This window comes from Gasterosteus aculeatus, chromosome 14 (assembly GCF_964276395.1).
Source record: "Gasterosteus aculeatus chromosome 14, fGasAcu3.hap1.1, whole genome shotgun sequence".
Lineage (NCBI taxonomy): Eukaryota > Metazoa > Chordata > Actinopteri > Perciformes > Gasterosteidae > Gasterosteus > Gasterosteus aculeatus.
Window position 1 is genome coordinate 3267751 of NC_135702.1, and position 13017 is coordinate 3280767.

The following is a 13017-nucleotide window of genomic DNA, read 5'->3' on the forward strand; positions in this document are numbered from 1 at the left end:
CCGTCACGTGACCCGTGACACGTGGGAGCGCCTGCTGCCGGTCCCTCGGGTGTCATCGTTCCTCACGCTGCGGCGCGTCTGACCTTTTTTACTCGATCGGATCTCTGCTTAGTACAAGGCCTCGTTCAGTGGATCCTTGTGTGGATCTGTGAGAGCGGAGCGTGTGGATTGTATGGTGATGATTCGTAATGTCTCTACTGTATAGAATACATTTGAATTTGCCCCACTTCATCAGCTGACATCAATCCTGCCCTGACAGTGACGCTCATAATGTTTAATGGTGTGGTGGAAACTGCTTCTGACGTGTCGTCAAGGTCACCTGCTCTCAAATCTCTTAAGCTGGTGATTTAGGACGATAATAATTTCGCCGTCTCTTCTTACAGCACTTCCACGATGGCCGTAAGGCACAGCAGCACATCGAGAGCTCGTGGAAACAGCTGGAATCGGTGAGTGACCCCAGTTATGTGCACCACCACGACGGGAAAGTGAGGCAAAACTATTGTTATAAACTACATATATTTTGAAATGAGGATACATTTTTTATTGATTAAATTAACCATTATTGGCCTCAGTTGGTACATTCTAAAAACAAAAAGCTTGATAACATTACCTTTCATTGCTATTTGAAAAAGAGAGTTTAATAAGAGATGTCTGGATTCATTAGCTTTGATGCTAACAAAGTGCTAACAAAGTGAGACCAGCAGACACTGTTTGAAGCTGGTATTTCTGCATAGTGGCAGATTTAAATTGGACTAAACTAATACTATTACTATTGCACTATTGCATCGGTCGAGGTGTAAAGTCCAAAAGAGGAAATACAAATAAATTCAAATAAAATCACTTTCGCGGCGCGATATATCATAAGACATATCAGGTAGATGGTGTCATCACATTGTACGACAGGCCTTTTGAAGGTAAACTCAACGTCCTGATTAGAAGCCTGGCTTGGCTCATTCGGTGCAGTAGAACTAGAAATGCAAAAGTTCCACTTGTGAGTTCCTTCCGTTGCCAGAACTAACAGTGATTTAGAACACTGCGATTCCGATCTTTGTTAGAACCCGAGATGAGATCATAACCAGGAGGGTCTGTTGTTTCATTTTGTTTAAGTGAAGCGGCCAAAAGAGGGCTTGCACAGAACACCCCCTCTTATCTGTGCCCGGCCCATCTGACAGTGGTGGTGGTGGCGGTGGGGGGGGGCAGAAATGCACAACCGCCCCGTCCTCCTCAGACTTCACTGCACGTTCAATGATCCCTTTGTGCGCGAGGCAGATAGGCGTAGGTCAGAGTGCACGCCGGCCCAACAAACACGGTTTGTTCGCCCGCGGTGGGGGGGGGTCGGTCGAGGGCGGCTTGAATGAATGCTTGTTTTTCCGTACACAAACGGCCACAGTGAACATTTGTTTAATCTGCGAGCTGCAGACGCCGCGTCGATGGCCGCCGCGCCACAATGCCTCGCCTCCCAAGTCTGCGTGACGCATCTGTGGCTCGTTGTGACGTCGGTTACTCCGCTTATTTGATTAAAGAAAAAAGGTCAAATTATTTGAGAGTTTCCTGCCCTCACACACACACGGCAGGAAACGACTGATGAATTTGCCGTTGCTTCCGCTTTCAGTGTAAAAGGAAGTTTGAGCGGGACTGCAAGGAGGCCGACCGAGCGCAGCAATACTTTGAGCGGATGGACGCCGACATCAACGTGACGAAGGCCGACGTGGAAAAGGTACGTGTCATGGCGTCGCAAGCCGCCAATCGGGCCCGTCCCACTGCCCGCCGCGGGCGCCCGGCCTTTCCGCACCCTCCCTCTTTCTCCCCCCCACACTCACTCACTCGAATGAGCCGCAGAGGCGGCCGAGATTGATCTGACTCGTTATGAGGCAGCGAGCACTCTGCTGGTCTGTTTGGGCCTCAGCAACAGAGAGGCAACGCTTGTGTCCATGGCGACGCTTGCGCGCGTGTCGAACAACACGGTTGTCTGTTTGGCTCCGCCGTGTTTTTTTTTTTTGGTGAATGTGTAGTTCGGCCTTTCAGCCGACGTCATTTCCCGTCGCCGCAGCCAATTGAAAAGAGCCCTCAGAAACTCTCTCGCCCGCAAGGCATCATGGGTCAGCGGCGCGTGCGCTCGCTGCCTCGTCAGCTGTTCCGGGCGCAGCTCGGCATCCCGAGTCGACACAGTTCAGACCCGATTATTATGCAAATATGAGCTGGAATAAAGAGCCTTTTTTTTTCCCCCGGTCGCACGGCCAAAGAGCTCCGACGCTGAACTGGACCGGCGAGAGCCGGCACGGCGGCTCAAGAAACCGCCTGTCAAACAAGCGCCGCGTTGTGTGCGATTACAGTTATTTCATTTTGTCACACACGGCTCAGTAACGTAGTCAGCATCGCCGTCTGTGTCGACTCAGAAGGGTTCTTTGTGTTTATTATTTACATTCCTGCTGACCGCCTGTATTTAGATTCCATTCAAATGATGGAAATCCAACTGTCCTTCAGTCTCTGTTCTTTCCTGCTTCATAGAGCAGCTTCTTCAGAGCGGGAAGAAAACACTGATCTGCCTGAGAATGAATCATAATTACTAGTTTAAATGTCAAATGTTGTGGTTTATTTAGTGTTGGATCGTAACCACTTCATCATGACACGTTCTCACCATCACACGTTCCCGTCTCACCATTCAGCAAGAAAGTACCTAGTAATTTAGTTTGAAATACAATTGGCTCTCACTTTAAAATGATTTATGAAGTTTTACTGAAGTTCATTTCCAAACTTGTACAACAAAGGCGCTGCGATAAAGCTTTTCTGACAGCGAAGCCGCTGCATGTGACGCTTCTCCACATTTACTCTCTGAGCCTCTTGATTTATTCTAGAACAAAGTAAAGTTTCCTGGAAGAACAGGCTGCTGTGAAACAGATGAAAGCAAATGTGTGGAATGCAGGAAATCATTATAAAACCTTTGTGATACATGAAGAGAAGGTGAGCAGCGACGTCGACGACATCGCAAATGTATTCTCATTTCAATCGCAAACCTCAAACCCGTCCGTTCTGTAAGATGCCGTGGCAAACATTATTACCACCTCGCTAAACAGTTACATCACATTTACATTGTTCACAAATGAAAATCCTATAATAGAAACATCAGTCTGATTTTATTGGAGTGTTGTGTGGTGTCATTTCTATTAAGTGACCCATTAAGTGACCTTAGTGTGTGGAAATAAGCGGATGCGTGAGGAAAGAAAGGCTGTGCCGAATCAACACTTTAGTCTTTCACTACTGATTTGTCCGTTGTCAGGACGTTTTATTTCCTTTGCAGAGGCGTATCCCTCTGGTTATCTCGATAAGGCCTCTGCAGAGTGTACGTTCATGCTGAAGCTGAGAAGCCACCTCAAGTCAGTACCCGAGAAATGAGCCTCCTGCGCTGCTCCTCCGTAGCAACACAATCTGTTTCTGCTGTAATGCACAACAGCCTTCGTTTGGTGAGCTGAGCTGTTGCGGTTTGTAGAGCAAACCTCCTAAACTGTTCCCTCAATTTGGGGTTTGGATCGACAGCCCAGACGTCCACAAAGGCTGTTGACAGTTTTTTTTTTTTTAAAAGAAGGAAGCGCGGCTCTGACGCCCACTGGCAGAGCCTCATTGAGCAGAAGAACACGGCGGCCTCCTCGCCACCTTAGTAATGCCATGCAGTTCCAGTATTTCAGGCGTGATTGCATGTGCTAACCCCCCCCCCCCTTACCAACTTCCCCTTTCGAGTGGTGACACCCCCGGTGGTCCAGTAAGTGCCTCCATGGCAACTTCTTGTTTAGCTGTAAACGGCTAACAATCCTTTTTTGTTGTTGTTGTTGTTTGTGTGTGTTTTGTACATCTATTTTATGCCATGCCTTGAAGCGAAGTTCCCACAAGGTAGGTCCGGCGTGCAGACAGCCTGTAATATCTGTGGGAACACACACTGTCCCGACCCCCCCCCCCGTCACACACACACACACACACAGACCTCGCCGGGTCCACAACGACACGCCCTGTCCTGTCTGGCTGTGATCTGTCCCCTGTACACCGGCTTGTCTCGCTGTCCTCTGCCGAAACACTTTACATGTGTGTGATGTAAGCAAAACCAAACATGCTGGATGTAACTTTCCTCCCGATCTGCATAGAGACACCATTCAACATTCATATAGACACTGCAGAGGTGCTCTCATATCTATACAGAGGTGTGAGTAACAGGAAAAAAAAAAAAAAAAAAACTTTCCAGAGCATGGCCACAGGATGTGATGTTGCTGCAAGTTTCGATTTTCAGCCATGTTGCCACGGCGATGATGTTTGTCCTCATCTTTTCTCAACGCGCCGTGCGCCACTTTGCATGCACAAGCTGCAGCATAGCACACACACACACACACACACAGACACACACTCCTGAATGCATGTAGATTTTTAAACAGCCGGACCTCCACATGTGCTCTTTAGCTTTTCTCTACGTTTCACGCTCCTTTTCTTGAAGCCTGTGACCGTCTTTTTCCACCCGAGGCATCAAATGTCACAGCTCCTGCGCCGGAAATAAAGTGCCCTTTGTGTCTGACGAGTGTCTCCGCTCTCATGTCCTCCTTCTTTCTTCTTATATGTCTAATTAATCCTCACCCGTAGGCGTAGGAGCGCGGAAAGATTGGCGCAGGGGTGAAAGCCGGACAAAGTCCTCCGAATGTTTCCCTCGAGACTGCGAAAGATCAGGGTTTTGTTCCCTCTACTGCCCCTGCACCGTTATATGTCCCCCGTCCCCCCCCCCGTCCCCCCGTCCCCCGCATCTGCATTCAGTTGAACTCCTGCAATAGTGGGTTCATAAGAGGACTCTGTGTTATAGGTGACCCAATGAAACCGCTGTGTATGTGCTGACCGGCCTCAGGTCGGATGAAAAAGAGGAAACAGATACGAGTACTTGGCCACAGTACACACACACACACACACACACCTACACGCACACACACACACCTACACGCACACAAAATACTCGGCCTAGCTGAGATAATCTCATCTCCATCTGCTCGCCTTGGACCTGTAATAGGCCGCCCCTGCTGCGTTTCTCACTGCCTCCCTGAGACCCAACAAGCTTAAAATAATCAACATTATCGCGGGTGGGGGAGACAAACCCCCCCCCCCCCTCGTCCCCCCCGCCCCCCCGTCCTGTTTCTACATGTTTGTTTTGGTCTACATACTGTATGGGCTAATGCCAACGGATGTTGCTGCTGCCCAACTGGGAATCGTGCACCCGTGACCGTGTGTCCACGCGCTTTCTGTTTATGTGCGTACCCGTGCGTGCATGAACTCTGGTCTGCACAAATGTGTCGACTCGTGTCGGGTTTCAACGCTCTGGCTGCGCGCGTGTGCGATCCATACATGTGCGTCCGCGGGCAATCAGGGGACCCCGAGGTTCACCGAGCGGAGCGGCTCTCTCTGACCTGCGCTCTGCTTCGTTTTGTTGTTGTTTATCTCCTTCAGGCGCGACAACATGCTCAGTCCAGGCAGCAGATGGCTGCAGACAGTAAGAGCGATTACTCCTCCTACCTGCAGAAGTTCAACCAGGACCAGAGTGAGCACTACTTCACCATCATCCCCAACATATTCCAGGTAAATGTGACGGCACCGTGACCCCCGAGTAATTCGCCGCTACACAAATAGGACCCATAGAATACAGACAAAGACGTTTCACAAAGAGTGTTAAAATGCAGCCGAGAGTGCGGACGGATTGAAGGCAGAATGGTGCATTCATGTGCAATCATTAACAAGCTGGGAAATTCAATGCTGTTTGCAGCCCAGCAGCCACACTCCCCTCCGGGTCCACTGCTAAATATACATCCACTGAAACACTAAGGAGAACCAGCCGCCATTACGAGTTATTTTCTCTCTACAGCTTGTGAGCTTTGAATCACCGTGTTAGCAGTTTGAAATCCTTCTGTTTTTAGTTAATACGTAAAGCGAATGGAAGATGAATGTATTATTTTCATGGCCCGGCCCCCTTCACCATCACCATCCATTCCACTTTTTCTACAACAGAAGCCTCGTATTTAGGTGTGGATACGTCCGCATTTTCTTACCTATTTTTATTTTATTTCTTTCCATAGAAACTTCAAGACATGGAGGAGAAAAGAATTGACAGAATAGGAGTGTGCATGAAGACGTTTGCGGAAGTGGACCGGCAAGTGTTGCCCATCGTGGGGAAATGTTTAGACGGCATGACGAAGGCCGCCGAGTCCATCGATTCCAAGACTGTGAGTGCACACACACACACACACACACACATGCACATGCACATGCACACCGCCATATGGGGCGTATTACTCACCCATGCGTCAGTCACAACTCGCATTAAGCTGTCTTTCAAGCGGCGAGTGTTGCCGCTCTTGGGGGGGCCTTCTGAAGATAAAAGTACCCTTCATCAGTGGGGGCCGCGGCCCATACAATTCAAAGCGATGGTTTATAGGGAGTTTGATTTCACTCCGCTTCGTCTGTACTGTGAATATGGAAATCACTGCTTTTTCTTCAACACCTGTTGCCGGTCCAGAAAGAGGAGGAGGTTGAATCGCTGCGGCTCACATAGTGCACACCTTCTCCCGCCGGGCTCACGAGAGACTTTTTACTTCATGCACTGCTGCAGAGCTCCCGAGCAGATGTTGGCCCGCGATCCGGGGCCCATTCTTTTTTGGATATGGAAGGCAGCGTTCGGCTGCGTCCTCATCTATCCAGATGTCACGTGTTAACTGGCTGCCCTGTGACAAAAAACAGTCTCTCTCCCCAGAATAGCGTGTGTGTGTGTGTGTGTGCGTCCGGAGATGACTCCGGACTGTAAATAACGCATATCGCTTTGTCTCTCTTTCTCCTGTACGTAAGAGCACGATCTTTGACCCGTGATCCAAACCCCCCCCCCCCACCCCCGATGAGCACTGCACTTGATTAATGCCCTTCTTCCTGTCGGGCCTCATCGTGTCCCCTTGACCGTCTTTCGTCGTGGCTCGTCCTCTTTCTCCTGCGGCCCACAAACTGGATAACAACAGTCTCTCCCTGTGTGCATGAACTGCTAAAAACAGGCTAGTGTAAACAGAGGGGGGCAGGAGCCCCCCTTCTGTGTCGCCTCTTATCTCCAGACCTGCTGATTAGCGGAACAATCTACACAAACAGACATCCCCCCTCCTTTTCTCAGTCACTGCTTTGCATTTAACGATTCTCGCGTTAATATCTATATAGACGAGAAAGACTCTTCACTGATTGCCCCCCCCCCCCCCCACCCCACTCCAGGACTCCAAGCAGGTGGTGGAGTCCTTCAAGTCCGGGTTCGAGCCGCCGGGCGACGTTGAGTTTGAGGACTACGGCCAGGCCATGAAGCGGACGGTGTCCAACACCAGCCTGACCAGCTCCAGGGAGGCCAAGGACAAGCCGGTGGGCAAGAGCAAGGTCAAGCTGTGGCCCTTCAAGAACAAGAACAAGGTAACACACGAACGCACACAGCAGGGCCGCACACACCTGCCGGCTTCTGAGACGCTCCTCATTTGTGCAGGGCGGGAGGGGCGGGAGGGGCGCAAAGATTGTGTTAGATTTTTATTTCGAGACAACATACGTGTTCAGTGTCACATTTGTGGTGTTGTGTATTTCTGTTGTTATCATTTGCCACCCGTTTCCCTCCCCGGACCCTCCCTCCCCCGGCAACCGCCCTCACTGAAACGTAACTTCCGTAACACGACTAATGCACCCTGTGGTCCACCCCGAGCCCCCGAGCCGCAGATATTAACTCCACCTGAAAAATAACCGTTTCCCTGGTTACGTCCCGAGTAGCCTCCTTCAGCAGGTTCCTGCTCCCCGACAGCGACGCTGATCTCGCAACCGCAAACGGGCCCGGTGGCCCCCGTCGGTACCGAATCAGAGCCCGGCACGAATGTGTAACTGTGTGTGTGTGTGTATGGGGGGGGGGGCTGGAAGCGGCGCTAGATGACAAACCCCACCCTGTAGCGAGCATGGTGCTCCTCTGTGCTCGGCGTGCTCGGGACGCTCGTTGTTTTGGGGAGAACAGAGCGCCACAGAGAGACGCACTTCCTCTTTACACACACACACACACACACACACACACAAAAACACACAACAGACACACGTATGCAAACGGAGCACCTCACGGACGTTTCAGCACAAAAGCACCATTATTGTCTTTCAGTACACCAGGTTTGTTTAGGGATCTGATGGGGGGGGGGTTTCTGACTCACCTCTGCTGCATTCTGACACTTGATGAATTACGCAGTCAGATGTTTCGGGGGGCGGAGATGAGCAGCTGCATTTCTCTAATGGTGACATCCAATGCAGCTGCTGATACGCTCTGGGATTTGGGGGGATTTGGGGGGATTTGGGGGGATTCCGGGGGGATTCTGGGGGGATTCTGGGGGGGACTCTGGGGGGGACTCTGTGTCGTCCTGGCTGGCATGTGTTGAGGTCGGACAGAGAACTGGAGGCCTGCATGCGCTTTGACTGGAACCCGCTGCTGTGTTGCTGCCGCTTGCTTCGACTCATTTTGCGCTTCCGACTCACTCTGGTTCCTTTCTTCTTTTTAACTGTTTTTTTTTCTCGTTACGTACTGTTTATGTTTTATACGTTCTACATTCTGCATAACTATTTATTCACTAGGTCTGACGCGCCTTTGGTTGTCTTTTAATTTCTGTTTGGGTTCTGTTGTGTGTTTATGTTTTAATATCTGTAGGAGGCTTATTTATTTCGTTTTGTGCTCCCTCCTCCTTTTTTCCTCCTCTGTCTTGTTTTCCGTTGGATTCTTTCCCCCGTTCTTCTTCTTCCTCCTCCATGTTTTTCCTCCTCCTCCTCTCCGTCACTGCTCCCTCTCTCACTGGTAGCTTATGTCCCTGTTAACATCCCCCCGCCAGCCCCCACCTGCCCCCCCGTCCTCATCCCCGCCCTCACCCTCTGCTGTTCCCAACGACCCCCAGTCTCCCAAGCAGCACAAGGAGCCCCTCTCCCACCGCCTCAACGACTTCATGACCTCCAAACCCAAAATGCACTGCCTCCGGAGCCTGAGGCGAGGGGTAAGTGTTGCCTGTTGCATGTGCGCGTGCGTGTGTGTCCTGCTACTGAACGCTGTATGGGCGAAGCAATGCAAACGCCTGCGTGGTGTCATCATAGAGCAGGTTACCTCGCTCTGCTCATGTACCTGCACGTATGTGAGCAGCGGGGGGCAACGTTGTGGAAACATCTATGAGCAGCAGCAGCAGCAGCAGCAGCTTCACTCACACGGCGTCCACGTGCTTCTCCTGCATGCTTCCGTAGCGCAGAACCACCATCCCGTGTTACCAGCGTTCTCTCCATCTCCTCCCTCTCTTCATATTGACTCTGTGCACAAAATGACAACACCCCCCCCCCCCCCCTCCTCCCTGTTCTTTGACGGAAACGAGCGAGATGCCTGAGCAGCCTTGGCATCAGCATGGAGACAGCCGTGGCTCCCCGCTCACCTCCCTGCAGGCGCATTGCTTTTTGCACACGATACAAAAACAGGAACAGACAAGGCCAAAGCGGCCGTGGTCGTGGGCGCGGCAGCGCGGCTCACTGAGTCAGCCGGCCCGCCCGGCGGAGTAACTTTAGGAGGCTTCAGCCCCGGAAGGGCGGCTCCATCGGCAGCCATGGGCACCTGGCGGGTCCCGCTGGGTGTCAGCGCCGCTGGCCGTCTCAGTCCAGTCTGCGTTGCTACGGGATCGTGGCGGCTCGCCGTGACCCACTTACCCCCCTTGCAGCACCTCCCTCGACCTCGGGAACTGGGCGGCAACTCGCGCGTTCCTTCCGGGCCCCGCAAATAGACTTTTGGTACTCTATATTCTATTCTATTCCACATCTATTTTGTGTTGTAGGACTCCACGTCAACTCGGCGTCTGAAAAGGCAAAAAGAACAATGCGGCGTAGTGAAGTGTATCGCAGAGGAAACAATTGAAGGTCGGCAAAAAAAAAGAAAGAAAAAAAAAAGGGAAGTGTGTGTTTTTTCTCGGCCTATCAGGAAGTGCACGTTGTCTGAAAGCGGAAGTGCAGAAACGGCCGTCGAGGAGAGCGCTGAAAAAAAAAAACGTAAATCAGATGCATTGTGTTCGCTTCTACGCAGAGATCCAAAAGATTGAGGTTGGAGCTCAACATCATAATGTTCCACAGAATCAAAGCCTCATCTCATCACAACACGTCTCATCGCAGTAGCCTGTGTGTGCTTTTCATGTATATACATGTTCTGATATAGAGCACAATTTTCCAATGGCTTTTCTTTTAGGAACAAACTCAGCATTTGTCTCAGGTGACCAAAAAAGCTAAATCCTTAGTCGTCAAATAAGCGCCGCTGCTGCTTCTCTGGCACATACGTGTGTTAAAAAGTCACTTTTCTTTGTGAGCTCTTATAACGAAGCTGTGTTCTCTCCGACGAACCCCCCTCCTCCCTACCTCCCCCTACCCGACCCCCCCGCAGCAGCAATCCCCGCGCTCGCTCGTTCGCCACAAAGAGCTCATGAAGAGGACTCTGGGTCGACCCACATATGCGTTCGAAGCCAGGCAATATGTTGTAAGTGTGTGGTTGGGGTCGGTGAGCACCAGCGATGTGTGTGTGTGTGTGTGTGTGTGTGTCCGTGTGCGTGTGCATCAGGGTGACTCTGGCCCGTGTTGAATCGGAGAAGATGACGACCTCATCGCACATCACATGTTCTCCGCTTTGGGGGTTCCCTCGCCGCTCGCTGTCCCTCCCACAGAGCCTCCGCAAAGGGGGGTCAATTCACAAAGTGTCACGAGCACCTGAGGGTTGCGGAGGGACCGACCTGAAGCCGAGGTGCTGGTCACACTTTGCCTCCGCGGTGCCCAGAATTCACCCCTCCAGCGCTTTTCCGTGTGGCGGCGTGCCATCCTGCGGCGATGTTGTCCGTCTGTGGGGACCATGATATTCCTGTTTGTCTCTGTGTGTCACAACTTAAGAAGGAGCTGCAAGGGGCCAGTTTATCTGTGGAGAGTAAAACACGCGTGCCATGCAACAGGCGCTCAGGTGGTCACATGATGCGTCACACGGAGCGCCTCCTGATTCTCCCCGTTGTTGACTCTCATTTAGTTTTTTTCTTCGAATCCTTGTATTTTATGTCCTTCGAAAAATATGTGAGTGAAAAAATAACGTCTTATTAAAAATGCACAATTCAACAGAACAATACTCGATTCTAATACGGTGTAATTTATGACCCATTCTATGTTGTAAAGTCTTCATTCGGGGCAGGAGGATAGTTTATACTCTTTGCGTTTGTCACCTTCACGCGTAGGAAATACAATAATACGACAGCGTCTGTGAGGCGAAAAATGGAGGATAGCAAGGCGCCATGGCGAGCACGGTAACAGGCCGCTCCTCCTGAGCCTCTAACAAGATTTCAAGTCATCTGCTCCGGCTGTTACCAGCCCCCCCAGACCCCCCCCACCTCCTCCACCACCACCACCACCACCTCTTTGTATTCAAAACCTAACCCGATGACTCAGCGAGGGCTTCCGATTGCGCTTAGAACCATTTTTTTTTTTGCGACAGTTGATTGTCGTTGTTTCTTTTTAACCCCGTCAGCGGCTCTGTTCGCGCGTGCACGCGGCCGGGGCTCATGCGCCCACGCGTGTGCGTGTCTCTTGACGTTCTGCCGTGTTCGTTATCTGCCTCCGTGTCAGACGTGTAGGCCGTGGTTGGCGGGGTCGTGCTTTTTTGACGCCCCCTGCTGTCACTTCCTCGCTGCTGCACCCCGGCAGCAGAGAGAGAGAGAGAGAGAGAGAGAGAGAGACACGTCAGGAAGTGAAGCGTCCATCCGTCCCTGTCCCCGTCCCTCCACGTCTCTCTCTACATTTACCTTCATCTGTCTTTCCTTCAATTTGGTTTCCCTGCCATTGTTTTCTTCACGCTTGAGCAATGGTCGGCCCTTTTTTCCGCCGACTTATAGCTCCTTTTTCATTGAGTCATTTTAGGAGAAATGTTAAACTTCATCACTTTAGAAAAGAGCGGGGGGGGGTTGGGGGGTGCGGGGGGGACACAACTAGGACATAAGTCACACAAAGCGCCATTCCCTCTTATTCTGACATGGTGAAGTTTGACAAAGTATCACCATAGCAGACAATTCTCATGGAAAGCAAAGTTAAACAAATGGCCGTGAGGTTCCTCCTGTGATGTTGACTGTTGTCTGTTTCTCTCTCCCGGCTCCTCGCCATTTCTCTCCCCCCCCCCCCTCCCCCCCATGAAGCTATCGCTCAAGCTGGTAAGCATGACCGTATATAACCTCACGATCGTAGCGGCATGACACATCGCATGTCACGTCCTCCCAGTAACACACTCCCCCGATAACGCCCCTTTTCCCTTTGGGATACCGGTTAATCAAGGTTCTTTTTATTATTTTGTAATCCTCGCTGTGACACAACGGCGGATCCTCACACTCACGCCGTTGTCATTTTGTCCTCTGTGTGTGTTTGTGTTGTGCTTGTGTCCTCGTCGTGTCTCTCCCAAAACTTGTCTTGTCGTCTCTGTGGTGCAGATCACACTCAATTCCCAAGTCCGGAATCTCATGGAGGTGATCAGATTTACTCGATGTTTGACCCGTCCGTCTCTGGTAGTCCTCGTTGTCTCCGTAAACCCGAACTAACCTGATCTCATGTGTTAGTTGCATGCCGATGTCATTTCTGTTTCGCGGCATGGTGTTCTTTAAAAGCTAACGTACCGTAGACTTCCACAGAATATCCACCTAGCATTGTTGTCATGCCGAGGACGGGACTCACTTTAGCGGTTTGGAATCAGGGCGGATTTACATCCGAGTCTTAAATGGCGGCGTGTCATCAGCGTAGCATTGAAACAGCGATCCTGGATCACTGCGAAGATAGAAAGCACCGTTTTGAATAAATGTCCAATGAGTAAATCGTGAGGGAGAAGCAAGCCGCGGCTAGCCGTTTCCCCTCGCTTGCAGCCTTTATGCTAAGCTAAGCTAACAGTATAAAGACTGCACGGAAGCACATGATTAACCTATTTTCTAA

At 51.0% G+C, this 13017-nt stretch overlaps 1 protein-coding gene across 22 annotated transcripts in view; it reads left to right on the forward strand.

The window, feature by feature from the left end:
* Nucleotides 1-12767, forward strand: part of fnbp1b (formin binding protein 1b) — a 31931-nt gene extending 19164 nt beyond the window's left edge. For 5 of the 22 annotated variants that reach the window (XM_078088934.1, XM_078088931.1, XM_078088925.1 and 2 more), the window contains exons 5-11: nucleotides 384-446; nucleotides 1613-1717; nucleotides 3871-3885; nucleotides 5470-5598; nucleotides 6093-6239; nucleotides 7264-7452; nucleotides 8856-9948. In XM_078088934.1, coding sequence (XP_077945060.1) covers nucleotides 384-446; nucleotides 1613-1717; nucleotides 3871-3885; nucleotides 5470-5598; nucleotides 6093-6239; nucleotides 7264-7452; nucleotides 8856-9422 — 1215 coding nt within the window. In that variant the 3' untranslated portion in view covers nucleotides 9423-9948. Of the gene's footprint in view, nucleotides 1-383; nucleotides 447-1612; nucleotides 1718-3870; nucleotides 3886-5469; nucleotides 5599-6092; nucleotides 6240-7263; nucleotides 7453-8855; nucleotides 11132-12236; nucleotides 12252-12524 lie in introns of those variants that run through there. The other 17 variants (XM_078088935.1, XM_078088926.1, XM_078088928.1 and 14 more) reach the window with 12 other exon arrangements.
* Nucleotides 12768-13017: the final 250 nt, after the last annotated feature.